The 27,413-nt window shown below is 45.1% G+C and overlaps 1 protein-coding gene across 3 annotated transcripts; it reads left to right on the top strand.

Moving 5' to 3' along the window:
* The first annotated feature begins 3,352 nt into the window (after positions 1–3,352).
* On the top strand, positions 3,353–27,140 carry lnx2b (ligand of numb-protein X 2b). Of its 3 annotated transcripts, XM_083651285.1 has the most exons (12): positions 3,353–3,572; positions 3,777–3,852; positions 9,835–9,975; positions 10,998–11,617; positions 13,404–13,588; positions 14,883–15,082; positions 18,847–19,281; positions 19,427–19,570; positions 22,601–22,775; positions 23,224–23,464; positions 25,096–25,254; positions 25,372–27,140. In XM_083651285.1, the coding sequence occupies exons 4-12, from the start codon at positions 11,211–11,213 to the stop codon at positions 25,505–25,507; spliced, it is 2,082 nt and encodes a 693-aa protein (XP_083507411.1). In that variant the 5' UTR covers positions 3,353–3,572; positions 3,777–3,852; positions 9,835–9,975; positions 10,998–11,210; the 3' UTR covers positions 25,508–27,140. The 3 variants fall into 3 exon arrangements, with proteins under 3 accessions (XP_083507411.1, XP_083507409.1, XP_083507410.1); XM_083651283.1 differs by lacking the exon at positions 9,835–9,975; XM_083651284.1 differs by lacking the exon at positions 9,835–9,975 and having other exon boundaries at positions 3,774–3,852.
* Positions 27,141–27,413: the final 273 nt, after the last annotated feature.

The following is a 27,413-nucleotide window of genomic DNA, read 5'->3' as shown; positions in this document are numbered from 1 at the left end:
CATGGTCAAAGTGAGAGATGTCTCACTTGTCCTGATAGCGAGCGTGTAAAACAGTACCATATACACAGAGCTCAGATAACCTCTGCGTTGGCCTAAGTGGCTGAGCTATGCAACGGAGCAGGGTCATAAGAGGGAGCAGTGCTCTCTCTCTCTCTCTCTCTCTCCTCAGGCTGGACCTGGCTTATCAGCTGGCCCTCGCTGTGATAAGAAGAGGAAAGGCCAAAGGGCCGTAAGGGACGGTGTGCGTGGTTCAGGTCAACACAGTGTGAGCAGGCCGGGCTCGAGAGGGGAGGGAAGGTGGACAAGAATATTATCTGATAAGCATCAGCCAGGTCTTTTGATCTCTGAGGGCCTGATAGCGAGCTACAGGGTGTCATGCTGGGCGGACGAGCTGGGCAACATGGCAGGTACAAACAAGCGACCCCTTGAAGATCATCTGGCGACTAAGCATATAGTGAAACAATTACAGAGAGGGCACTGGAAAGTCTACACACACACACACACACACACACACACACACACACACATTTATGTCTTTAGGAGTTCACACTAAAGGAACACTTAAAAAAGCACAGAAATGTGGTATGATTCAGCATTTCTTTGGTCATTGAAGGCTTAAATGACCAAAGAAGCCATAAGGGACAATATTATCTAACTCAGTTAAAATCATTGAATCATCTCCAAATGACGAGCCAGTCGACTGAATGTCACAGTGTGGTCTGGTCACTGGTGGGGTTGATTTAGAAGCGTCATGTGGAGGCCAGACAGAGCCTGGGGCTGCAGTGCGAGCTGCGGCCTGAACCAAATGCCTCGTCTCGCCCAGGGGAACATGGAGGGCTTTCTGCCCGGAGTGCTCAGAGCGGGGGTAGCAGGCTGCTGCTGAGCTAATGTGTCCTTGGTTTCCCCTTAGCAATAGTTAAGCAATAGAGCAGATATTTACTGCACCTGTGTCTAAAACCTCTCTCTTTTCTCTATCTGTGTGTGTGTGTGTGTGTGTGTGTGTGTGTGTGTGTGTGTGTGTGTGTGCGCGCGTGTGCGCGTGCGTGTGTGCATGCGCATGACATGCATGCGTGTGTGTGTGTGTGTGTGTGTGTGTGTGTGTGTGTGCGCGTGCGTGCACTTGCACACATGCTGACAAGGCCTCCAAGCTCTGGTGTTACAACATTGAGTAGTTTCCTTTCAAGTGAGCAAACTTGTTGTTGTGGCTGACTGTGAAAATATCATTATTCTCTTTGCAGAGAAAATTGCACCGACTCCCTCCACCAAAATTCTAAATTAGGATCAGACTCGGCGTAAGGTTCTTCTTCCATCATGTCAACCGTATTGTATTTGTCTTTAGTCCATATCAAGCAAAGGCAATGAGAGTAAGGTATCATTGACCTGTTACATCCACGGTCCAGTTGAAAGAATTAAGATGTAAGAGGCCTTCATTATCAGCCCTCTCTGAAGGACATCAAAGGCGCCGGTGGAGTGAGAGTGCAGCTGCCCTGATGGTGTGAGTTTCTCCTCTCACTCGCAGAGGAACTTGTTTGTGTTGAGGATGTTTACTGATCCCAGGAAAGACAAACAGCCTTGTGCTTGTTTGTAGTGCCTTGGCTCAAATAGAGGGTTGTGGGTCTATTCTGTCACTGTGTGAGTGTGTGAGTGAGAGAGAGAGAGAGAGAGAGAGAGAGAGTGTCAGGATGTACTGCATTGTTAACTCATGTTTACCGTGTCTCTTTCTATTCACCACTTCCACTATTTCCCGCCAGAAGTCAGACCAAATTCAATACTGTGAAATTCAACTTGCTTTACTTTTCCATTAAAATAAAGAGACCTGACCTCTCTAAAAAAGAAAGTTGTATTAACCTCAATTCTGCATAATTATATTACACTTTACTTAGTGGCTATGACAAATGATAGCTTGTGACACTTCAAACTCATGTTCAACTTGTACATGACAGCTGTGCATCAGCCTCTCTTCATGGTGACACAAGAAAACAACTATAAAACATCTCTGAATCTGTGAGATACTTATGTTTTATTTGGAGGGGTCAAGCAACAACACTTTATCAGAATGAAGTGAGTGAGTTGTGATACTTCATCTAACCACATGGTGTCACTCTTACTCATCAATACTGATCACCATTGCAAGGAGTGCTCAAAACCTCTCCATACTCATCCCACATTTATCACATACAGTCATGCTGTCAGCTGTTGCAAACAATGTTTACAACATGATATGTCTAACTCTGATGGCTGAAAGTGTTACTATGAAATATAAGTAGGCTACTGCAATTGCCATGATATATAGCATTATGTATCTGTTGTAAGTAGGCTACTTGTAATAATTTGTGCACCACAAAATCTAGAAAACGTTTTTGTAGGTCGATATAAAGGTGTTTGATATTGCAGTACATAGAATCCATGTCAGAATGATGTAAGTTACATGGAAATGTAATATTGTCAAGCAAATAGCATTCAAAGTAATCATGTTCTAAACATGGCCTACATTTTTATTTGGGGGATTGTTTGCCTTAAATAAGTTCTCTCCATTCTTATGTAGGCTACATAAAGAAGATGATTTTAGGGCTGAGGGTGGTATTCACTTTTTCAACACACATTATGACACTTCATAATTAGCCTTACAATTCAGGTGAAACTGAAGGGGAATAGGCTATACTTAGGCTCCCCTCATTCTGTGAGCATGTATCAGCAAATGTCACTCTGTATTTAGGTTTCCTACCAGAACTATAAATCCTGGGGGAAACAGGCTTTCACACAGAGGTTTTATGGCACAGAGACTTCCCTTCCATCCTGCAGGCCAGGGGGTATGTCGCCTGGCTCTGCTCATGTGTCAAAATCCTTTTAACTGAGAGTCCCCCCTTATTATTTTAGACCACATCAGTCACGTGTCCACAGTGTTTTGATAAGTACATGCAAGTCACGTGTCTACAATCATTTCTATGCATTCGGAATACAGAGACACGACATGGCTGGAGTTTGTGTGGGCAATGTAGTTTGGCAAAGAGTGACAAAATATGCGCATAGACGTTATTTAGGGTCAACGTTATTTAGGGTTTAGAAGTCAATTAGGGAGATGATTGGTTGTTTTTAATAGTGGCATACATTTGTATTGAATAGTTGTATGTATTAAATGTTGTATTCAAGATGAGGATAATATTTATGTGTACTAGAAAGAAACCAATATTATATGATATGCCAAAAATGAATGGAAATACGATATTATTAGTTAGCCGGATAGCCTACGTGCTGCCTACCAGAAGCCCAGGCTGGAACACCTGCACGGACTTCCTGTGGTGTGGTGAACGTCAGAGTTTTTTTTTCTTGTTTGTTGCTCGAAACTGGGAAAGCGCCCAGCGTGTCTGTAGGCTGAAATACACCTGGGGCAGCTAGCGGCGTGTTATGATAATTCAACAGCAGCAATGCGGTAAAATGGGAAAAATTCCGGGCACGGTAGACGCTCGCCAGTCGTCGGAGTGTTTCAAATTCGTTATTCATTTAGTTTACAAAGATCTCTTTGTCTTTTAGGCTCGCTAACGTTACTTCCGGGGAGAAAAACCTTCACACAGGTAAGACGAGTTTCGGTCTTGGCTCGCGTGGATTCTGTTAGCTAACGACGTTATCTGAGCAAACATCAAACGCGGCTGGTTCCGGACTTTGTATATTGTACCGAGCGCACGTACTGTATATCATAATGAGACTGTACGCGATGTTGTGTTACAATTGACTCCAAAGTGAGTTTCCCCGCTCAAGGTGTCGCCTTTTCTCAGCAGGTTAGGCTATTATGTGCCGAAGCTGAAGCCAAATCCTGGGACTGAGAGCCCGGCTGGCCTGTCGTGAGTGTGAGCCGTGAGTATAATCTGAAATAAACCGAACTTTTATGACCTCTTCTATGATTTGGATCTGTCACGTGGGTGTAGCGATAGGGACCAACCCGATTGTCATAGGCTGACAGTGGACACATTTGAATTATTTATGGGCCTAGTGACGACAACAGTTGTGAGGACTCTTTACTGTGGGCCAAACACAAGTGTGAATAATGTGCTTGAAATAGCCTCCTGTATAATACGTTTAATTCAATAGAAATGGGTTAAAATGTAGGTTTTATAATGAGACAGTTCACTGCATCACCATCATCTTGTTAGTTTTGGAAAATCCAGACTACAACTGTATAGGAATAGGCCTACTGAGTGTAAAACAGTCCCCATTAGATGGCACAGTCTTTAACAGGACAGGGGATTGCATGTATGCCATACTGCAATAAGGCTCGGTCTATGGAGAGCATCTATTTGATATATTTGATCTTGAAGTATCAATATGAATGACAAGCTTCTTCATAAATTGCACCAATCTGTCCATGAGAACTTGGTGTCATGATCCATGGCCATGAAAAGGATTAAAGGATGAATCAATCATCAGCTTTGCATTAGCCATTTCATCTCAGAGCTCTTGAGAAATTCATTGACGTGCACTGTGAGAAATGAGAGAGTGCGTCTTATAATGAATCAGTAATACCTCTCGCTCTTCATGCTGAATAGAATGGCATCTTAACAGGATCCTTGGCTGAAAAGTTGGTGCCATGGGTGGTGCGTGAGCTCACATCGGTATGCACAGGCAGAGGTCTGCTGCTGTACAGTGGGAGGCTTAGACGCCCCGTGAATACATACTTTAGTCTCCCATGTGTTTTTGTAGGAGAGACTTCTTGGTACCATGTGCAAGGTTGCAGTCGGGCTGAGAACAGTCACCGTGGGAGTTTTGGTTAAGAGTGTGAGTTGGCACATTGGGCAAGGGCTGGACACCGTGTTGTTAAAAATATTTTTTTCTTTTTTAACACATTCCCTGCCAACAACGTATGAACACGTTTTCAGAATCCAGCTGTTCCCTGCCAACAACGTGTTTACACGTTTTTGGCATCGATTTTTTTTTTTTGACGGTGGGTTGTGCATCTAAGCCTTTTACATCTCTTATATAATTATTGGAGCCACCGAACGTTTACAACCCATTCCACCGACCCACTAAGTGGCAACAGTGCTCTCCTTGCTAGAGAAAGGAAAGCATTTTTTTAACTTGTCAAGCCATTCTCAGCCCAGCCATTCTCCTTTTCGCGCTGATTGCTGGCGATGCGGGATTGCAAATTTACATAATAGATTCAGCCGATCTACTATGATCGGGTGATAGATAACAGGTGGAGGAACACACTTTGAAACACGCAGCATAAATATGACCAGAATCGCAAAAGCTTCTCTCAACCAAAACTCCAAACAAGCGAGTCCATCCCGACTTCCTCAAACAGCGGCCGTGCAGACAGGCCAGACAGGCACAGGAGAGCAGCAAAGCACTGACTGGTGACAAGCTTGTCCGCCCACGGAGGGCGGAGTTGAAGCAACTCGAGAGGGAGGGAGAGAGAGAGAGAGAGAGAGAGAGAGAGAGAGGGAGGGAGAGCGAGAGGGAGGGAGAGAGAGAGAGAGAGCGAGAGGGGGAGGGAGAGAGAGAGAGAGAGAGCCAAAAATGAATGGTTAAAGTGACAGTTCCATCCAATCTCACAAAAAGCCGTTTATCTCTGAATATTCTTTTTCACGCTAAAACCATGCTGTATTCAACTGCTAATGCTTACATAACTACTAACTCTACAAACTAACTCTTTTAGACAGAGAAAGTACACATTCTATTAGTACTTTTGAGATATTGTATGTTCACAAACTCCAAGCTGAAACGAATCCTCGGCTCTTATAAAATGAGCCATAATCCTCAAAAAACGGCTTGGCAGAAGCTAGCTACAGCAAAAAAAAACGTCTGGCAGTCAATGTGTTAAAGTAACTTCTTACACTACTTCGGGATGAAACGGTACGGTTATCTTACGATTCGACATGCAACCACGATATACGATGTCAGCGACAACAAAGTCTGACTGACTGCAGAATTCTGTTTCTGAGCCACACATCTTTCTAGCAATGGCATTCATTGGCTTGCTGAAAATGTAAACAACAATTTGAAAACGTCATTACAATGTGCAAATAATATGATTTTGGATGGAGAGCTTGTGAAATCGTGCTGGGCAAGGTGTCTCATTTGTGATTACTACAGCAGAATAAAATTGAGCTAATATTGCGATAATCTTTCTGCCGTCACATTTTTATCACGATATATTGAATTTCAAAATCGTCCCATCCCTTTCTACACTTTGTACTTAAAGCAGTAGTAATTGCATGTTATCACCAGAGCAGTTGCATAAATGTCTAAACCAGCGTTTTCCTTCTGGGTAGTGTAGCGGTAGATTTCCTGCCTACCAATACGAGGGTCGCAGTTTCGTATTCATGTGTTACCTCCGGCGTGGTCGGGCGTCCATACAGGCATGATTGGCTGTGCCTAAAAGTGGGAAGCCGGATTGGGTGTATGTGTCCTGGTCGCTGCACTACCGCCTCCTCTGGTCGGTCGGGGCGCCTGGTCGGGGTGGAAGGGAACTGGTGGGAATAGCATGATCCTCACACGTGCTACGTCCTACCGGTGAAGCTCCCCCTGTCAGGTGAAAAGAAGCAGCTGGCAACTGCGCATCTGTTGGAGGAAGCATGGTGCTAGTCTCGGCTCTCCCCAGATCGGCACAGGGTGGAGCAGCAACCGGGGCAGCCAATAGGGCCGCATGGGGATAAATTGACCAAGTATAATTGGGGAGAAAATGGGGAAAAATCTGAAATAATAATAATTAAAAAAAAAAACAGTTTTCCAACCTTTTTTGACTCATGGCCCACTTGAAAATCTCAAAAATGTTTGTGGCCCACACATCCGACCATAAAGAGGCCAAATAATGCCTTCCCAGAGCACTTTTTATTTTACCGATAAAAGGAGCTGTCCCATCAGCACTACACAGAAATCAGAAACTAAAAGTGAGTGTCTGTCCGTAATAGGCTAATTAATGAATAATTGATTCATTAGCAGTATCATTCAACAGTGGAGAAATGCATACATACATACATAGATACAGAATACGTAATAATTATTATTATTCCCCCCCCACGATAATGTTTTTCAAATAATTCGATGGCCCACTTGCAATACCTTGGTGGCCCACCAGTGGGCCCTGGCCCACAGGTTGGGAATGGCTGATCTAAACAATGCATTAGCCTAACTGATGACCCTTTTTTAATGAAAAATATAATAATATTTTAAATGTTGACTGAGTACTCATCAGAAAAAGTGTTCAAGTAACTCCTTGCACAAGCTAATGACATGATGTTTCCATAAAAACCCGAGTCGTGTTCCAGCTCTTCTCTTGGCAACGTAGCACCCAAAACACTGATGATCAAGAGGCAAATTCCCTTCTGGGTAGTAAGCTGACTGATTTAGCATTCGTTTGTATGTATTGTTAATAACGACTGCTTAAGGCCGAGGCAGACATGACACACCTCCTGTCTGCTGCACTCTCACATCCAGTGGAATGTTTTCGTCCCGTCATGGCCTCACCTGTGGTGGCCGCAGGCGTGGCGGGCGGCACATGTGACTCACTCCTATCCAGCATCTGAGGCGAGCCAGTGATTTGGCTCAGCAGCCTGCGGGGGTAATGCCACCTCCACTAATCCTCTGTGACACTTTAGGGCCAGAGACATTTCCCGGGAAAGCTTAGAAAGTCACATGATGACGAGGCATTTGAGTTGGATAAGGCCTTCCTTCATCAAGGTTGTAAAATACTAGTTATCCAATGCGCTTATTTGACTTGTTTTATAGACATGGAATGGAATTATGTTGAACTAAATGTTTCTGTAAGCGTTGGATTCCAATCAAAGTATTTTCTTACTCTATAATAATAATAATATGGATTATGCTTAATCCATATCTGTGCAACGGGTTTGCTCCTTGTTACGTTGGGGTTTCATCCAAGAAACTGACTCCGTTCTTTGCCTAATATTAACATAGCAGGATTTTTGAAACCGTAGAAGATGACACTAAAAACGTTCACATTGTTCACATGATGATATTATACCTACCTGTTAGACAAGTCTTCATTTCATTTGAAAGATCCCACGAAAGATGAGTACCTATATTGACAAGCGGGGGTGCTACAGGCGAGCCGTCCTCTCCTGCGAACCGTGTGTGTGCGTGTGTGTGTGTGTGTGTGTGTGTGTGTGTGTGTGTGTGTGTGTGTGTGTGTGTGTGTGTGTGTGTGTGTGTGTGTGTGTGTGTGTGTGTGTGTGTGTGTGTGTGTGCGTGTGTGTGTGTGCGCGCATCCTCGAGGAACATAGCAACCGCGTCGTAAAGCACCGTGTTTGTGTGGTGGCAGCGGACGTGGACACACACAAGCTTCGTAGCGAGCCGTGTTCAGACAAAGTGAGCAGGAGGCCATCCATCATCCCCAGGGTCGCTGCAGGTCTTCTGCCTAGCTGTCCACTGCTGTGATGAAGACACGTGCTGCATCCCAAATCAACCCCCGTGGGTCTTCTCTCTCTGGCCAGCTGTGCTTATTTGACTCCCAACCAGTCGATGCTGCTGCTTTATCACAAAGTAAATAATGGCTAAGATTGCAACAGACCAGGAATTTGATTACTCCTCTCTTTTAGTTTTATCATTGAAAACTCTGAATATGCTTTGTTGATAAGAGGACAAGCCGTACTCTCTTTCAATTGGGCAGCATCATAGCGTGTATTTAATCTACTGTATTATTGGATTTATGCGCCGCTTCACATTCCTTTGCCAGCAACAAGGTTATCTGAATTCCCAAAATAAATAGAGCACAGGGCCTGGTTTCTAGTGTGTGTCCCTCACTGTGTTGCAGGATCACATGACCCCCTATCCATTACAAGAAGAGGTATCACTTGTGCAAAGTAAAAGCAGAGAGAGAGAGAGAGAGAGAGAGAGAGAGAGAGAGAGAGAGAGAGAGAGAGAGAGAGAGAGAGAGAGAGAGAGAGAGAGAGAGAGAGAGAGAGAGAGAGAGAGAGAGAGCAGCCCGCGCGCGTGAACGCAGAAGGACGTGTGTGACTGTGAACGCAGAAGGACGTGTGTGACTGTGAACGCAGAAGGACGTGTGTGACTGTGAACGCAGAAGGACGTGTGTGACTGTCAACGCAGAAGGACGTGTATGCACGCACGCACGCAAGTGATTGGGTGTAATCAGTCCAGCATTCGGCCTCTGAGAGTGTTTGTACTAGGGATGCACCGATATGAAAATTTTGGCCGATGCCGATAACCGATATTAACATTGCTGTTATGGCCGATAACCTATATTTACCGATGTCGATATGATCTGTATAAAACCACATTTTTATGATCATCACATTTTGTACATACTGAAAAACAGATGTTAACACTGAATTTGAAAAAGTTATGCATTTCTTTATTTGCAAAGTCTTTGGAAAAGCCCATAAATCATAGATTTACTGCATTATTTCATATCAATGTGAAGAATTTGGCTGATAATGATAACCGATATTAACATTGCAACATCTGACCGATACCGATATGTTAAAAAATGACCAACATCGGCCGATACCGATATGATTGCCGATATATCGTGCATCCCTAGTTTGTACCTGTGGTCGCGCAACATCAGCAGCTTGAACACCCACCCGCCCCCCTCTCTCATCTCTCATGTATCGCTCTCTCTCTCATATCTGTCTCTCATGTCTTTCTCACACATGACAGAAGCAGAACGGACATTTCTCCTCTCAGCTGAGCTCCCCTCTGCCTAGTCACACCGATTCCCCCCTCTGCATTCTCCACATCGGTGCAGTGGGAACACATACACACGCACACTCATGCACACAAATAAGCACTCCCTCCCTCCCTCTCTCTCTCTCTCTCTCCCTCCCTCCATCTCTCTCTCTCTCTCTCTCTCTCTCTCAGACACACTGCTCTGACGCTGTGCTGGGGAGGCAGGGCTCTGGTTTCATTCAGGCTTCAGGCAGCCAGCACAGCTGCTAGGTTAGACTCTTGTGTTTGCGTGCAGTGGCTGCTGGGCGCTTGACAACACAGATATCATCTTGGGTGAGTAGCACAAAGCTAATGACGGAAGGAGAGAAGGGGTGCTTTATACTTACCTGAACTCTGCGCTGGGGTCACAAGGACCCGTGAATTCAAGGTAGTTGCTTGCGTCTAAGGGGGAATTCATATTGTGACTGTATAAAGGTAAATTATCCATACTGCTCTAACTATAGCAGAATTGCTTCTTTATGTAGTGCCTATTTTATGTGGTTTTATCGGGAAAGGTTGGAAGCCGTATCAATGCAGAAGTGGAACATTTATTAACTGCTTAGCAGGTGCAAAAACCAAAAGGTCCATAAAGAGCAACCACAGAACACAGTGATAGGCTTTTATACTGTAAGATAAGGAACACATTTCAAGCTAAGCGCTGTTCCTCAAGCAGGATAAATTCCTCGTGGAATGCTTTCAATCTATGTGATACGGACCTCTTGGAAACCCTCGTCTATTTTTCTAGTAAGGGGATGAATTTGAGATCTGACCGAGTTTTAAGAGCTCCATATGAGACCGAATTTATGAGAAGTCAGTTGGACTTTTTGTTTTATTTATTTGCTCACGATTATGTCGAGACTCCAAAAGTTTCTCCAAGAATGCATTCATAATCAGCGCTGTGCTTATGAGAAGGCATTAGAGGAGATTAGGTGCTGCACAGAGGGATGCAGAGCACCGCTGATCGGCCGCGAGGGGGTCATTTAGATGGGGATTGCATTTCTGCCCAGTTCCTTCAAAGTTCTTCTTCTCGTGCCTTTTGTTCCTGCCTATTAGCAGGGCTTTGACTTCACTCCTTTCTCTGCCTTCTCGCCTCCTTTCATGGAGTTTAGCCCTTCAAAATGAAGTGCACAGTGACATTTAGCTGCCATGAGAATTCCTTTTGTCCCTCAGGAAACTCGCTGAGAGGAAACAGCTGCGGCTTGCTGCCATATTGCCGCTGCTCTGTGGATTTGTGTCATTTCCTGTGGAGCCGTGCCGGCATGAGGAGGAAAAGTCCAACTCCTGCAGTAGACCTTATTGTGTTTCTCTCTCAACAGACGGCCAAAATGGAGACGTGAGGATAACGCGGCGGACACCGGACGGCGGATCGTTGTTTTGACCTTTTGTCGCTTTGAACGGATTCAGTTTTGGGGATGTGCGGAGGCAGACCGTAGGAAATAAACAAGGTCGAGTTGTTTTCCAGGAGATAAGAGGAGCGGACGCAGATCTCTTCCTGTGCAGCAGCACTGAACGTCCCTCTGCCAGCGGCCATGACGGAGCCCAAGGTTGCCGGTGGCAACGCCGGCACCGGCGGGGGCCTGACGTGGGCGCGGGTATGCAAGGAGTGCGGGCAGCAGCACGAGGGCCAGGACAACCACCTGTACGAGTACCAGGACGACGTGGACGACGAGCTGGTGTGCCACATCTGCCTGCAGCCCCTGCTCAGGCCCATGGACACGCCCTGCGGCCACACCTACTGCTTCCACTGCCTGAGCAGCTTTCTGAAGGAGCAGGACTTCTGCCCCGTGGACCGCCAGCGGCTGCAGCTGCACCAGTGTCGTCCCTCCAGCCTGCTGGTCAGGAACCTGCTGGACAAGCTGAGTGTGATCTGTCCTCACCACGCCGAGTGCCAGCAGCAGATGCAGCGCTGCGAGCTGCAGCCTCACCTGCACAACAGGTAAGATACTGCTGGATGGGGGAACAAGGCGCAGGTATAGTCCTGCTGATAATAATGGTAGCAGTAAATGATATTGGGCCACCACCAGGCTAAAATAGAGTATGGTGTTGGCTAATATCTCCAGTAATATCTGATACTTAAGAGTCATGTGTATCATGTTGGATGGGGAAATGCAAAACAGCTTTATTTGTGTTTTTGTATATAAGGATGTTGCATCCCACTACACGGCGCGGGGCCCACAACTGCGAGCGTGCGAGCACGGGTGCAAGCTGCGTCCGCGAGCACGCTAGAAATGAGTGGAGCGCGCGATATTTCTAGTCTCTATAATGGCAAACAATTATCCTTGTTGCCCAGTAACCCCAAACCAACAGTCCTACAGTGAAAGTCTGTTATGTTCAGCAAAATAATGTGTTTGTTTGGTACTCATTCAACGTGTAATGCTTAGTCTTGTACTCAAGGGGCGTCTGTGGTAGTGTACAGGTAAAAGCACTCGCCTACTACCGCGGAGACCCGGGTTCAATTCCCGGCAGCGGCACCTCCGGCTTGATCAGATGTTCATACAGACACAATTGGTCGTGTCTGTGGGTGGCTGGTCGCCACCTGGTCGATGCACTAGCGCCTCCTCTGTCGGTCGGGGTGCCTGTTCGGGGGCGGGGGGGAGGGGAACTGGCGGGAATAGGGTGGTCCTCCCATGTGCTACGTCCTGCCGTGTTGGTGAAACTCCTCGCTGTCAGGTGAAAAGAAGTGGCTGGCCACTGCACATGTGTCAGAGGAAGCATGTGCCAGTCTACAGCTCTCCCCAGATCGGCAGAAGGATGACCGGGACAGCAGGGGGAATTGTCCAAGTACAATTGGGGAGAAAATGGGAGGAAGAATTTTTTTTTTTTTAATGAAAGTGATGTTGAGTATAACTCTGCATGAGATCTGAAGTGTGGTTAAGTCATGACAAAAATAATTCTGACATCTGCTGTGGAATGTAAGATGTCTCCCATCAGAGCTGTTTGTTTATCTTCTGTCCACTTGAGGCATTTGCTTTCCCTCTCTGGAGCTGTGCCACGCATTTGTGGTCGGAGGCTGATGCACACGTCCTCTTTAGTGATGCCTGCCTACTGCCGTAGAAACTTGTAATTGTCATTCACGAGCGCAGGTAGAGAGAAGGCACAGGTTAGTCTCCCTGTTTTTCCCCCTGGCCAGTGTGCTGCTTATCTCGTGTGCGTGGCCGGTGCGATGATGACGCAGTCAGGCTGTGGTGTGGTGTGGTGGACGGTGCTGCTGCAGCCTCCCAGTGCAAACAATGAGGAGGCAAAGTTCAGACGTGAGGAACAAGCGAGCGGCACTACGAACGAGCGATGACTGACTTAATCACACTCGACCTGTCTTCGCCCCAGACACCCTGCAATGCAGTAAAAATTGTCTGCTCATCTGCATAGTGCTTCTCCTCTAAATTCTGTGTGTGTGAGTCCAGTGTCTCACTCTTTCTCTCTTCCTCCTTTTCCACCCTCTCGCACTCCCTTTCTCACAGACTCTTCACCTCCGTTCTCTCCCCTTCTCTTCATGTCTGCTGTCTGTCTGTCTATCCCGTGCGTTCCCGAGTAGCCTCGACAAAGTTTGACAGCCTCCCCCTCTCATTTGATCACAGGAACATCGATATGAATTCAGCTATGCTGGTTTCTAAAGGAACCGAATCACTGTGACATATTTGTTGCATTTGTCCTGGTTCTTTCACATCAAGCGTCTCATTCTCCCTTCCCCCTGTTGTTTACCTCGTGTGCCTTCCTCTCCTCAGATGCCCTGTTTTTAAACGGCTCAAGGAGGAAGCGGAGAGGAGGAAGAAGCCGTCCTGGAATCAGTTAAAGGGTCGTAAGGGGGACGGGGAGTCGTCTGGCGATGCCAAACACGTGCCCACGCTGTCTCGAATAGCCGACCCCGCCCCCGGGCTCATTAACCCCGCCTACGAGGAGAGCGAGGATGGTAAGGAGTGATTTCATCGTCTAAACACCCGCCCATTAAAACACATTCAGTGAGTCAGTCTGCAGACGACCGTGTCGGCACGCCAAGTACAGTGACCCTATACGCTGGCTCGCTAATTACATAGCGCTTCTTAGAGTGACTGCATTGTAAGCGGGAAAATGGTCGTACATATATGTGTTGGTCTTGGCAAAGAAAGTGAGCGCAGTTTATTAAAGTGTCTCTAGGTGGAAAGGAAATGGATTTCCTGCTGGGGCGACGAGAGAAAACCAAAATCCTTGTTGAAGTGCCAATCCCCTCCAGCAGGGACAGGTGTCAAAACACAAGACGAGAATTGCTGCTGACGTGATTTCACAGGTCTCGGGTTTTAGACTCTGAGACAGGAGTCACAGGTGAATCATCAGCTTAGAACGTGTGCCAACGCACAGATGTAACTAACTGGAAACGCCAAGCAACTTGCAAGCCAGCGCCGTGGACCAAAGTCTGCTGAAACATAGTTTCCAGGTAACAGGGTGATGATCACTACTTTCCAAGACGTCCAAAATATGTCACTGTCTGCTCTTAAAAACCAGGCAGAGCTACGCAAAGTACGAACATGGAAGAACAGGCTACCACATTACACACTCATCCTCTCACTTCATTCACATCTAAACCATGTATTCATTGATGGTTGATGGACCCAATCTAAAGATATGATCATCAAAAGTCATCATTTAGAATGATGGCAGCATTTGAGAGTACACACGTGCGAAACACCAGTTTCAGAGATGAGGACGGGTCATCAGGAACACAGCAGCATCAAACAGGAGCACACGGGTCATCTTAAGAAATCTTTATTTGGTGCAGCTCAATAATCAATTGATCAGTTGATCAGTTGATCTGGACCAAACAAAGATTTTTTTAACATGACCCGTGTGCTCCAGTTCCCTCCTGTTCAATGATGGCAGCGTGTTGACTTAAACAGATTATTGGGTGGGACTACATAATGTATTGGGGGTTTGTACTGGTAATTCGTCATGTTCACAATTTGTGATGTGTGTGTTTACAACTATTCTTTCTGTCATATATTGGTGACATAATTAAGAAAGACATTAGAGGTATGTGTCACAGTGTGAGTTTAGGCCAGCTAAGGGGTATTCTTAGACATGATAAATGTTTTATTTTGTAATTACTAAATGGTAGTAGTCTGCCAAGCAGTTTGTATAACTGGCGATTTTCAAATGTGACTCAGCCAATGAGACTGGACTGATAATTAGGAAATTCCTCTATGCTGTATGTCTGTCCCCCCTCCCTGCAGACACAACCCCCCTGCGGTCCAGCCTGGTGGCCGAGGCCAACGTGGTGGAGCTGTTCAGAGAGGAGCTGGAGGAGGAGCTGGGCCTGCGCATCGTGGGGGGCAAAGACACGCCGCTGGGGAACATCGTCGTCCAGGAGATTGTCCGGGACTCGCTGGCCGCTCGTGATGGCAGGCTGGCCCCGGGGGACCATATCTTAGAGGTGAGACAGACTCAGTGTGCTTTTTGCAGGCCACCACATGTATATGTGTACAGTATGCAATTTCACATCATTTTACACCAGTATTATTACCATATCTGTGTACAAACATTTGGAAAAGCCAGAGCAAGTAATAAATAACATCCAAAAAGCTTAAACAAAACTTGCTTAAGTATTCCACTGAGAACCAACATTGATTTTACATTAATTTGGCTTAGGTGGTGCCCAAAATGGCTTGGGTGCTGCGCCTAAGCCGTATAAGGGTAGGTAGGGGAAACCCTGACACCCCCAAAGCAGTCTTTATTTATCATCTCTTTTACTCTAAATGGGTGAGTTATATAAAAATTAATCCCCCGTACAGTTGTCATGAAAGGTTAGCTATAGAGAATAGGCAACCACGTCATGTCTGGGTGAGCAACGCAAGGCATTGTGGGTCCTCCTGATACACTGTGCCACTCGCCGGTAGAAAAAAAAATTAATTTATAAATTACCTAAAAGACACCATGACATGACATGACAATATTACATCTTGGCCGGCCATAGAATGCACAAGATCCCACAAGATATTGAAAATATTAATTTGATCAATCTTCAGTCATGTGACCTACAGTAGTTAGCCCTGTGTCCGCCTGTCGGTCCCTTATGGGCACAAGCTCCATTTGAAGTCAGCAACTTACAGTTTAAACATACAAGTTGAGACTTTTTATGGAAACATATACACATTGACACATATACACATATACACATTAAATGTTTTAGGAATACTTGTAAGCCTGTCTCTAATCCGGCATACAGATACTCCAATAAGAAACACATTCCAAATATATTTAAATGTTTCGCTGCTCATTCGCACACAATCATCACCATGCAAAATACACAACTACCATGCAAAATACACAACTACTTCCAAAAAAAATTATTTTACATTCACAAAGTGCTTCTTGAGAGATAATATGTATGCCGAATTGGAGAGTGGCGTAAACGATTCCTAAGGTTTGGAAAATATGTTCTGGCGGTATTTAATTTTCCGATAAGCAAGGCCACATTTAGTTGCCAGATTTCTGAATTGAGTTTGGTGTGGCTGCCTGTCCACATAAGAAAATGGGGCAAGCTAACGTTTAGCTGATGTCCTTGCCTTATACTTCCCTTATATGAACGCTGTATCCAGCCCACTGACGATCGGGTTACATGCATCAATATCCAGATTGACAGTGTCTTCACCGCTACTCTGTAGCTGCTACATGATATGGTACGGCGTAGCGTGTCATGGGAGTGCATTGCGTAATGCATTGTTCACCCATGCTTACGTCATGTGCCTATTCTCTCTTGAGAGCTATAGAGAGCCGCAGGGATGACGTATTTTTGTAGGCTGAATGCGGAAGTCCCGAACTTCCTGGTTCAACACTGTTTCTGTCTATGGGATTTTTGAATGGGTTTTTGGCGCAAAGCTTCAAATAAGGTCTCTGGGCAACGCAAGTTTAATCAAACGCGAACCAAGGTTCAGCGGGATAATCTTCACACATGAGGACCACTTTCATGAGTTTTGAAGCGTAAATGCGAGCCCTAGAGGTAAAAAGCTCGTGCTAAGCTAATCCAGAACTACACACTGTCGCATAGGCTTCCACGTCACGTCAGCACTCAACCTGGACTTTTGTTGATGCACACACTGATTACCCCGGGCTGAACGGGGCTGAACCAGGTGAGGGAAAGAGAATTTCCGTGTTCGTCCTTTGAGTGATGACGTTATTGACGTATATATCCCCATCGACTCAACAGTGTAGTCCCATTTAGCCGTTTGCTAGCTAGCCGCCCTTTTAACGGCACATAAAAGCTTCAAAACTCATAAAAGTGGTCTTCATGTGTGAAGATGATGTTACTACCATCTGGTTCGCGTTTGATTAAGCCAGCGTTGCCCAGAGAGCTTATTAGAAGTATCGCGCCAAAAACCCATTCAAAACTCCCATAGGCGAAAACTGTGTTGAACCAGGGCTGTTAGCATCGATGATTTCCGGACTCGTTACTGCGGCTCTCTATAGAAATGAGCTATATAGAGACCAAAGCTGTTTTTTTAACCAGGCTGTAAACATGTTTATTTTGCTGTAAAGTCAGACATCTTAACATGGGGTGAATGGGGAATGACTCCCTTTTGCAGCCAGCCTCAAGTGGTCATTTGAGGAACTGCAGTTTTTGGTACTTCCGCATTGGCCTCAATGCGACCAACCGAAACTCCTAACTATAACCCGTATTGTGAAGTATTCATCTCTCCTGCCTTGTTTTGACTGAATCGGCATGGGGAGTTGAAAGTATTTTGTGGTATTCAGTCCAAAATATATTTTTCCATAAACACCCTCATCGTTTGCATTCTCTGGACCTGTAAACATTACACTAGTAGGGAGACGGGACTGAGGAAGCAGATATTCAAGATAAACAAGTTTTCACTCCATGGCAACAGGCGTGGCCTCTAGCACTGCCGGGCATGAACTCATGAAACACTGTAAGCAACATTTACTGGTTGTTGTCACTGATTCACTCAGCCCCTTTCTCTCCCCCGAGGATCAAGGTTCAAACCCAAACCTGTCTGGAATTTAATCTGGCCTCAGCTCTTGAAAAAAAAGGTTTGGGGGTTTTGTAGAATGAAGGCTAATTATGAAAGAGTGTGATCTATAGCTAGGATACATTTTCAGTAATGGTGTTAATGGTATTCTCATTTTACACACATTTCTATGTTTAGAGGTTAGTATCATCCCCCTAGCCTAGGATATGTTATAGCTTACATATTTATTCAGTAACTTTGAGTTATATCAGTGTTTTATTCATTCAAAGCTAAATGTAAAGGAGGCTCTCTCTCTCTTGTGGTTCCCATAGAGCAGAGCTGAGGTACACAGTGTGACTGTAGAGGGGATTTTAATAAGGTGTGGTTTCCTCTCTTTCTACAATCTCTTTCTCCTTGGATTTCTGCCCTCTGGCTGTCCTGTGCCGCTGTAAACTGAGCTTATGGACTAATTTCACCCTCGGCTCTGGCACCCCTGCCTCCGAATGTCCTCTAAAATGCAGCTCTTCCTCTAAGCCGACCAATCGCAACGCTCGAAATGAAAGCAAAAACCACCCAGCCAACCGGCTGCCTCGGGATCCGAAATTTTAGCCTCCATTTTTCGGAGGCTTTTGTGGAAGGCCAGTGGACGTAAAAAGATATGTTATAGACTCATGAAGATTGCGTTCCTAATTTCTTGGAACTCGATCTCTCTCTTCCTCTTGAATCGATGCATTGATTTTGGTGTTTTTCCTCTCAGATGAGATTTGTAAAGCAGGCATCACAATTTGAGACTTTTATTTTTAGTGGAGGAGGCAAAGCTGCACTGCATTAAACAAAACAAGTGACTCTTGAGCCAAATATCAGATATTGTACATACAGGAGCATTCAATTACATAGTTTGATGTGTTCTTCATTGCTGATTTAAGCTCAAGAAAGTGCCCTACATGTGAGATGCCAAGAAGTACAGAACAGAAGTAGAGGAACATGCTCTTAATGAGATCCAGTTACACTTACACTTTTTGGCACACGTTAACGTAAACATCTTTACGAGGCGAAGATAATGATTTCATCTCACTTTCTGTCATTACATGTGGCATTCCCAGTTCCCACAGCTCTCACTAGTGTCGGCCAACATGTATGTGCACGTTTATGTTGACGGACAGCCCCATTGTTGGTGAGCGCTGCGTTATCATTGACACAGTTTCTTTCTCTCTCCGTGGTGTCTCCTTTCTAGGTGAATGATGTCAGCCTGGCTTCTGTCCCTCATTCCCGGGCCATGGGTGTGCTGCGGCGGCCATGTTCCCTGCTCCGGCTCACCGTCATGCAGGAGAAGGGCTTCAAAACTCGGGATCCACGGCCGGAGCATCACCCTCTCTCCTCCACCAATCCCACTGCCTCCCAGTCCTCACACAACCTCCATGCCATCACCACCTCCAATCACAACCCCGGCACCGTCATCCAGGTGACGCTCGTGAAGAGCCAGCGGAGCGAACCGCTGGGCATCAAACTCATCCGCAAATCGGACGAGAGCGGCGTTTTTATCCTGGACCTGCTGTCCGGGGGTCTGGCAGCCAAGGACGGCAAACTGAGGAACAATGACAAGGTGTTGGCCATCAACGGACACGACCTGAGGCACGGCACGCCCGAGAGCGCCGCCCAGATCATACAGGTATGGCTGAGTAGCACCGCCATATTAATGAAGTTCCATTTTATTGCTTCACCCCCAACAATATTGATGAATATTGAATGAATATTGATGACTTGATTGATTGATGGATATTGATATTGCTGTCTTTGTGACTGTGTGCACCCAGGCCAGTGAGGTGCGGGTGAACTTTGTGGTGATGAGACCTGCAGAGTGTCAGGAGGAAGGGGGGAGCGGGGGAGAGGGGCCCGGCAGAGTGACCAGGAGAGTCCCAGAGCCGCAGTATTTCAGGCGCCGCTCGACCTACATGAAGGTAATTTGAAAGAACAACCGAACCACACAAATCAAGCCTCAAACTAACCTTTGTTTTTGTTTTTGCACTGTTGCAAATTTTAATAATTATAAGTGGTTGTGTATAGACGGTTTTAACTTGACAACAATAACAACCATCACAACCCACCTGAATATCCGGTTTACTTCCTGTATACATAGCTGAGCGCAGGCCGATATTCGGTTCATATTAAATGTTAACGTTAGGCCGTGTCTCCGACAGACACATTAACACGTTCACTGCCAATGACGTGTTAACACGTTTTCAGAATCCAGCTGTTGACTGCCAACGACGTGTTAACACGTCAAAAAAAATAGATTTTTTTTTTTTTGACGGTGGGGCGTTGATCAATCCCTTTTACGTCTCCTATACAATTATTGGAGGTATTGAATGTGTATAATCTATTTTACCGACCCACTAAGTGTTGACAGTGCTCCCCCCAGACGAGCGAAAGCAAAGAAAAAACAGCGGCGGGAGGAAGCCATTCTCAAGGAAATTGCTTGGCGATTTTACAGTCATCCAGACTTGCCCGAGCGGCCGCGCCAGCAGCAGCAGCACAGAGAGCGGAGAGCGATTTGCATAATAGATTATAGGTGAAACACACTTTGAAACACCGCAGAAAGGCCAGAATCAACATCTGCCCATCGCCCACGCATTCCCCGGCCCATCTTGACTCGCACAAGGAGCGTCGCAGGCAGGCAAGCAGCAGCAGCAGCAGCAGCAACGCGCTTGACACGCCCGCTGCAGAGCCAGGAGGAAGGAGGAGAAGACACACGGAGGGAGGAGTTTGAAGGGAGAGGGGTGTTTCCTGCTGTTATGGAGGAAATTACTGTTCAAAACTATTGTTTAGATGTCTGACGGTCTTACTGATGCCAAAAATGAATGGTTAAAGTGACTGTTCTATCGAATTTCACAAAAAGCCATTTATCTCAAAATAAATTTTCAGACGCTGAAACCATGCTGTACTCAACGGCTAATATCTACATAACTACTAACTCTACAAACTAACTCTTTTAGACAGAGAAAGCACACATTCTATTAGTACTTTTGTGAACTTTGTGTTCAAAAAGTCAAAGCAGAAAAGAATCCTCGGCTCTTGTAAAATGAGCCAGAATCCTCAAAAAAAACCTCTGGCAGAAGCTAACTACAGTATTGAAAAAAGGCTGGCAGTGAATGTGTTAACAAGTTAGCCTATTTCGGTCTTTATGTATTGTAGTAGTTAGTTGTTGTTGTTGTTGTTGATAGTTGCCATAACAACCACCCCTGTCGGAAAGATGTGCATACGCTGGGTAGTAGGAAGAGTTGTCTGGTCCGGAGCTAGCCTGAGAGGCTAATAAAAGCTACATGTTACAGAGTAAGCTGACTATCAGTATGTTACTGCACGCATAGGCCTATCTTTACATTAAAAAAAATAGAAATAGAAGTAGGCTATGTCAGTGTTTCCCCCTGAACAGCTGAGAAAGTGGACACTGTCAATAGTTAGCACTGTGAAGCTGATACAATTCAGGTTGCGGTAATACAACATTTAAGGATGCCAACCACCATAAAACACAGAAGAAGAAGCTGAGAAAAAGGAAATGCTGTGGGGTTGCAGCTGGTGAAAACCGTCTACATATTGCTATCCTTGTTGATGTGTTGTGTGCGTTTTATACAAACGTTACTTCCAGTCAGGTGTGATTGGATGGAAGGCATTCAATGAGTGCTGATATACAATATAACAGCACTGGGTTGTTTCACTATATGTATCACTCCTCTTCACAGGTGTTCTTAATTCTAAAGTGGTTATGTTTGTATTGTCACCCTTGTATTACATTGATGCATTATGTGCGTTTCTAGCGTGATTTTAATAGCTACAAACTTGGCGTGTTAATGTTTGCGTAACAATAATCGTTGGACCTTTCTCGGTCACACTCAGCTCTACTATACACTATCACACTCAGCTCTACCATACACTATCACACTCAGCTCTACCATACTACACTATCACACTCAGCTCTACTATACACTATCACACTCAGCTCTACCATACACTATCACACTCAGCTCTACCATACACTATCACACTCAGCTCTACCATACACTATCACACTCAGCTCTACTATACACTATCACACTCAGCTCTACCATACTACACTATCACACTCAGCTCTACCATACACTATCACACTCAGCTCTACCATACACTATCACACTCAGCTCTACCATACACTATCACACTCAGCTCTACCATACTCTACCATACACTATCACACTCAGCTCTACCATACTACACTATCACACTCAGCTCTACCATACTACAATATCAGATGTAGAGGGTAGCAACCCCCCAGCTGGAGGTGAAACGTCTTGCGAGCAGACGCCTGCTTCGCTGAGCAGAGATAAAAGCCCTTCTCTGGGGCCTCCCTCTGTCCTGATCAAAAGGCCTCGGGTGCTGCTCCCTCTGCTGCTACGGGGCCACTGTCTTGTTTTTTTCTTCTTCTTCTTTGGGTGGCAGAGGATCAAAGCTGGTGACAGTTAGCTTTCGCCTGCAGAGTCGAGCCTTTCAGTCTTGCTGGGGGGGATGGGCTCCCTGCTGGGGGGAGGAAGAGCCCCCACCTCCCCCGAGCGTCCCCTCTGATGGTTTACGGACTCCACAGAGCCACAAGGAAGCTGGCTCAAGCTGTCACTTTCCACACATCTTTTCCACTACGAGAGCGTGGTGTGGATCCTCACACTTTGCCTCTGCCTGCTTTAGCTCTCGGCTGCATCTCAAATGTTTCACATTTGTTTCTACGAGTGGTTTTGCAAGAGGAATCAATTAAGTCAAAGGATCCTGCAGAGACTAAGATAATGGATAATGGAAACCATGAATAAGATAAGATGAACCTTGTGGGAAACATTGGGCAACATGGGGTGTTATAACAGGGTATTAACTAGTAACAGGGTATTAACTATCATTACATTAATCTATCTAGAAAATATTAAAGTTTGTTACTCTGAATTATTGAATTGGTCTCATTCTTTGCCATCTAGGATCCTCCAGGTGGTTTTTCGAGCCAGGAAAAGACTGTGAGCCTGAAGAAGGAGCCTCGGCTTTCCCTGGGCATCACCATCGCTGGCGGGAGGGACTGTCGCAGCCGCCTGCCGGTCTACATCACAAGTGTCCAGCCAGTCGGCTGTCTGCACCGAGACGGCACCATCAAAACAGGTACAAAGTAGCATCCATCTGGTGATCTATGATCTCATACTGTAACAGGAAACGTATCTTTGTAATGTTACATGGCCGGGACAGCTAAATATAAATCCACAGAAACGGTTTTCATTGTAAGTGTTTGTATAGTACACAGGAATGGGGTCAGTTCATTCAATTAAAAGTTTAATTTGAAAACTTCATTATGATGATAGACTTCACTGTGTATTATTTCATTGTAGATTATATCATTCAGGGATTCAGTGTCTTGCTTAACCAGGGCGAATGCTTGCGGAAGACAGGGACTTGAACCCTGGCCCTTGTCCTCATTTTAGTTCTTATCCAGTGAATATCTACTTTAATAGCCAGTGAATTTAGTCCACCTCTGACAGAAACCTATATGTGTCCTGTTCAGCGTGGAGATCTTCTGATCTAAAATGGCTCCCATGGGTCTGTGTTGCCCTAGGTGACATTCTGCTGAGCATCAACGGCGTGGACCTGACCCAGCTGACCTACAGCGAGGCGGTGTCTGTGCTGAAGGCTCAGACGGCTCAGGCCCAGGTGATGCTGCGCGTCATCCAGACCATCTCTGAGGACTGTGAGGAGGAGGGTGAGGCTGGCAGCACCGACCAGCTGGACTCCGCAGAGATCCCGGGGGAAGACCTGAACTGGACCCCGCTGTGGACCCGCTGGCTGGGCCTGCCGAGGTACAACCGCCTTCAGCCTCTTCACCGCTGCTCTGACTCCTCTAGTTTGCGTTTGTATACAGAACAAAAAATTAGGGCTGTGTTCACTTATTACACTTATTACACTTATTACACTTATTACACTTATTACACTTATTACAAATTCACTTATCTCCCGATTCGATACTATCACGATTCTTGGTTGCCGATTCGATTTATATTGCGATTCTTAAGTATTGCGATTCTACGATTATTGCGATTCGATATTACGATTTATTGCGATTTTTGTTTATTTTTTTCTTTTCTTTTTTCAGTTTGTTTGCTTTTTTACACTAGATTAGAACATGGGAAAAGTTGAATCATACACTAGAGACTGTATATTATATCATGAGTAGGGCTGGGCGATATAGTTAAAAACAGGGGCGGACTGGGATCATAATTCAGGCCGGGCATTAGATACCAACCAGGCCAAGCCGATATGGGCCGACGCGTGTGAAATTTGGGCCGTTTGAAGCCCAATTTGGGCCGTTTGAAGCCAGATTTGGCCCGTTTGAAGTCCAATTTTACAATGAGATGCACCCACTTTAACCCTGAAGTGTAATTATTACTTCAATTATTACAACTAATAAAGTAATAAAACCACTAGTAAACCAGTAGTAAAAAAAAAAAAATTTGCGATTATCGATTCTGGAATAAAAGATCGATTCAAAAAATCGTGACATTAAAAATCGCGATACTTAGGTGAATCGATTTTTTCCCCCACCCCTACAAAAAATGCAACACTTTTGTTTTTACTCCCATTTTTCATATAGATGAAATAAAAGATCTAAGACTTTTTCTATGTACACAATACTTACTTCTCGCCAATTTTGTTCACTACTTTGTTTAATTTTGTGTGTGTGACTGTGAACACTGTGAACACTTTGCCAAGATAATCCATCCACCTGACAGGTGTGACATATCAAAATGCTGATTAAACAGCATGATTATGGCACAGGTGTGCCTGGGGCTGCTCACAATAAAAAGCCGCTCTAAAATGTGCATTTTTATCACACAACAAAATGCCACAGATGTTTTGAGGGAATGTGCAATTGGCATGCTGACTGCAGGAATATCCACCCGGCCCCGGGGACCAACTTCCTCTCAGCCGTCGCTGGTCAGGCAACGATCTTCTGCATGTTTTTTAGTGGGGGGTTCATATTGATGTTATGGAGGAACCCCCAGGGGAGCACGGGGAGAACATGAAAACTCCACACAGAAGGGCCCTTTCATGAGATGGCCCACCTGGGCGGTGGACATGGGGGGGGCACACTCCCATCGCCCACAGCATCCCAGGGGGGAATCGAACCCAGGACCTTCTAGCTGTGAGGCGACAGCGCTACCACTGCGCCACCGTGCCCCCCCATTGAATGTGCATTTTTAAATGGAACTCGTAAGCGATTTGGTTGACTCACTTGCCTGGATTCAAACAATTTTGTGAACATAATTTTTTAGAGAAATAAGCCTTTTGTGTGCATAGAAAAAGTCTTAGACTTTTTCTTTCGACTCATGAAAAATGGAAACAAAAACAAAAGTGTTAGGTTTATATTTTTATTTAGCATACAGGATTATGAAAGAGAGGCTTAGCTGTGTTTCTGCCCTTGTGCTTTCAGTCACATGCACTGGTGTCGGGACATTGTCCTGCTAAAGACCAACAACGAGAGCTGGGGCTTCAGTATCGTCGGGGGCTACGAGGAGAGCCACGGCCAGCAGCCCTTCTTCATCAAAACCATTGTGCCTGGTACACCCGCTCACTTTGACGGACGCCTCAAGTAAGTTCACCACAGCGTGACGTCCATGATGTGATGTCACTAGCTCCTATATACCCTCTCATCATCACTCTGATTCAGCAAGCTGCACGTTTACTGACGGCCTGTGGTTCTCTGCAGGTGTGGCGATGAGATCGTGGCGGTGAACGGAGCCACCACCGTGGGAATGAACAACTCATCTCTCATCCCCATGCTCAAGCTGCAGAAGAATAAAGTCACACTGACTGTGGTGTCCTGGCCGGGGAGCCTGGTGTAGAAACACACACACACACACACACACACTTCTCTCGCCCCCTTAGGTGTACACAACACACACCTTGCCCTGCTCAGCTGCATTCTTCACTCGGCCACTCACTGTCCCTTCCTCTTTGTTAGGTGACATTCTTGTAGTCTTGAAGGTGACATTATTGTAGTCTTGAAGTCTTTTGATCGTCAGAGTTCATTTATGTGACACAAAATATGTACTTGCCGATCATCCTGTCTAGAGTGGGACTGATTTCCACAAACATAATCTTAGTAGGTACCTACTTGTTGCAAACTGATGGACTCAAAGGGCAGTTGATTGCATGACTCGGTGAACAAATGGGGTTAAATCAGGGTGCAGAACTGATGACAATCGGTGAACTATATTAAAAGGGCAAACTGGAAGGATCATTACACTTACTTTATATCGTGTATTGAAAGCTTTATGTATATTTTTGCTTACCTGTTGAATACTTTCATCATTTGGCAGTCATGACTTTTGATTCAAGTGATTTGCATAAACATCATCCAAAGATTAAATTTAGTGTATAATACATTTGCATAATTGTAATGAAATATGGATGACTTGGTATAATAGAAACAATGACTGTTAATGGTGCAGACAGATGCCAAAGGCAGGGATAAATCATCCTGTCCTACGCCTGTTTTGCCACTGCTTTTGATTTTGTCAACTTTATTTATGTAGCACATGTGAAGACTGTGTGCAACAAAGTGATTTACAAAATGCCAGTAAGATGAATAACAAAAAAGGTCAGACATTAATTACGGTAAGTCAAGGTTACATAAGAATAAAATAGACTATTACAACCATAGTAAAATAGCTAAAAATGAATATATGAAACAAACTCCTGTGTATAAATGTTTTAGTAAGTGGTTTGAGAAGTGAGATCTTTAGGCAGGGCGTTTGAAAGCCTAGGAACCTGCAAGGCAAAGGTTCAGTCACAGTGACCGCCAGCTGTGGTTCAGTTGTTAAGGGGTTAAAAGGTCGGATATATATCTATGGTCCAGACCATTCCAAGTCTTAAAATGAATCGGTCTTAAAATGACAAACAGGAAACTCGTATAGAAGCAAAAATGGGGATACTATGATCCTGTTATGCATGTTTGGTCTTCATCTATGGCGTTCATCCATAAGCGATACAGTCAGCGGCATTTGATTTATTAAATGAATGACCCATGTCCTTACCACACTGCTGTATTTCTCTTCCATCTGTGCACAACGCCTCACACTGAATGTGTTTGATAAGTGGGTGTGTTGTGCAGATTGAAGGACAAATCAATGAATACTTGCCTTAATTACCACTAAACCAAAATGTTTTCCCCCTCTTTTGTTTCCCATCTCACTCTATAATGGAAATGTCACATAGCACACTGTATTTTGTTTGAAACTGTTTCCTGTTCATATGAATTGTGAGGAGAATATAATGCCCTTGCTATGGCACAAAAGCTTATTCATTTTTACCTCAGTCATTATTTTTGGCTCTACACTTTGAGTGGCCTTTATTGTATCTTGGAGACAACATGGAACCCGTCTGAATATTGTTTCGTAATTTTTTAGTCAAGAGTGGCTGTGAAATGTAGGTATCATGTGTGTATCAGCCCATCCCCTATCATGTTCAATAAACTCTTAAAGAATGACAACATTCTTCTGTTTATCTTCTGTCTTGTCTAGATTAACGCCCCATCAAATGATATTCTTTGATGGCCATTCTATCAGATGAAAGCTCTTTTCGCACAATGAACCTTGTTTGCTAGTACTTTGTCTCATACAGTAGCTTCTGACTCCACTGTGGGGACATCACTCATCTGAAGTGGTGTGTAGGGTAAAGTGGGCCAGGCAAGATCTCAACGCCTGGTGAGGAGTGTAAATCAGTGCAGTGGAGAGCAACGGGTACAAT

The sequence above is a fragment of the Poromitra crassiceps genome (assembly GCF_964638095.1).
Source record: "Poromitra crassiceps genome assembly, chromosome: 15".
In the NCBI taxonomy this organism is placed as follows: Eukaryota; Metazoa; Chordata; class Actinopteri; order Beryciformes; family Melamphaidae; genus Poromitra; species Poromitra crassiceps.
This window is presented reverse-complemented; position numbering and strand designations above follow the sequence as displayed.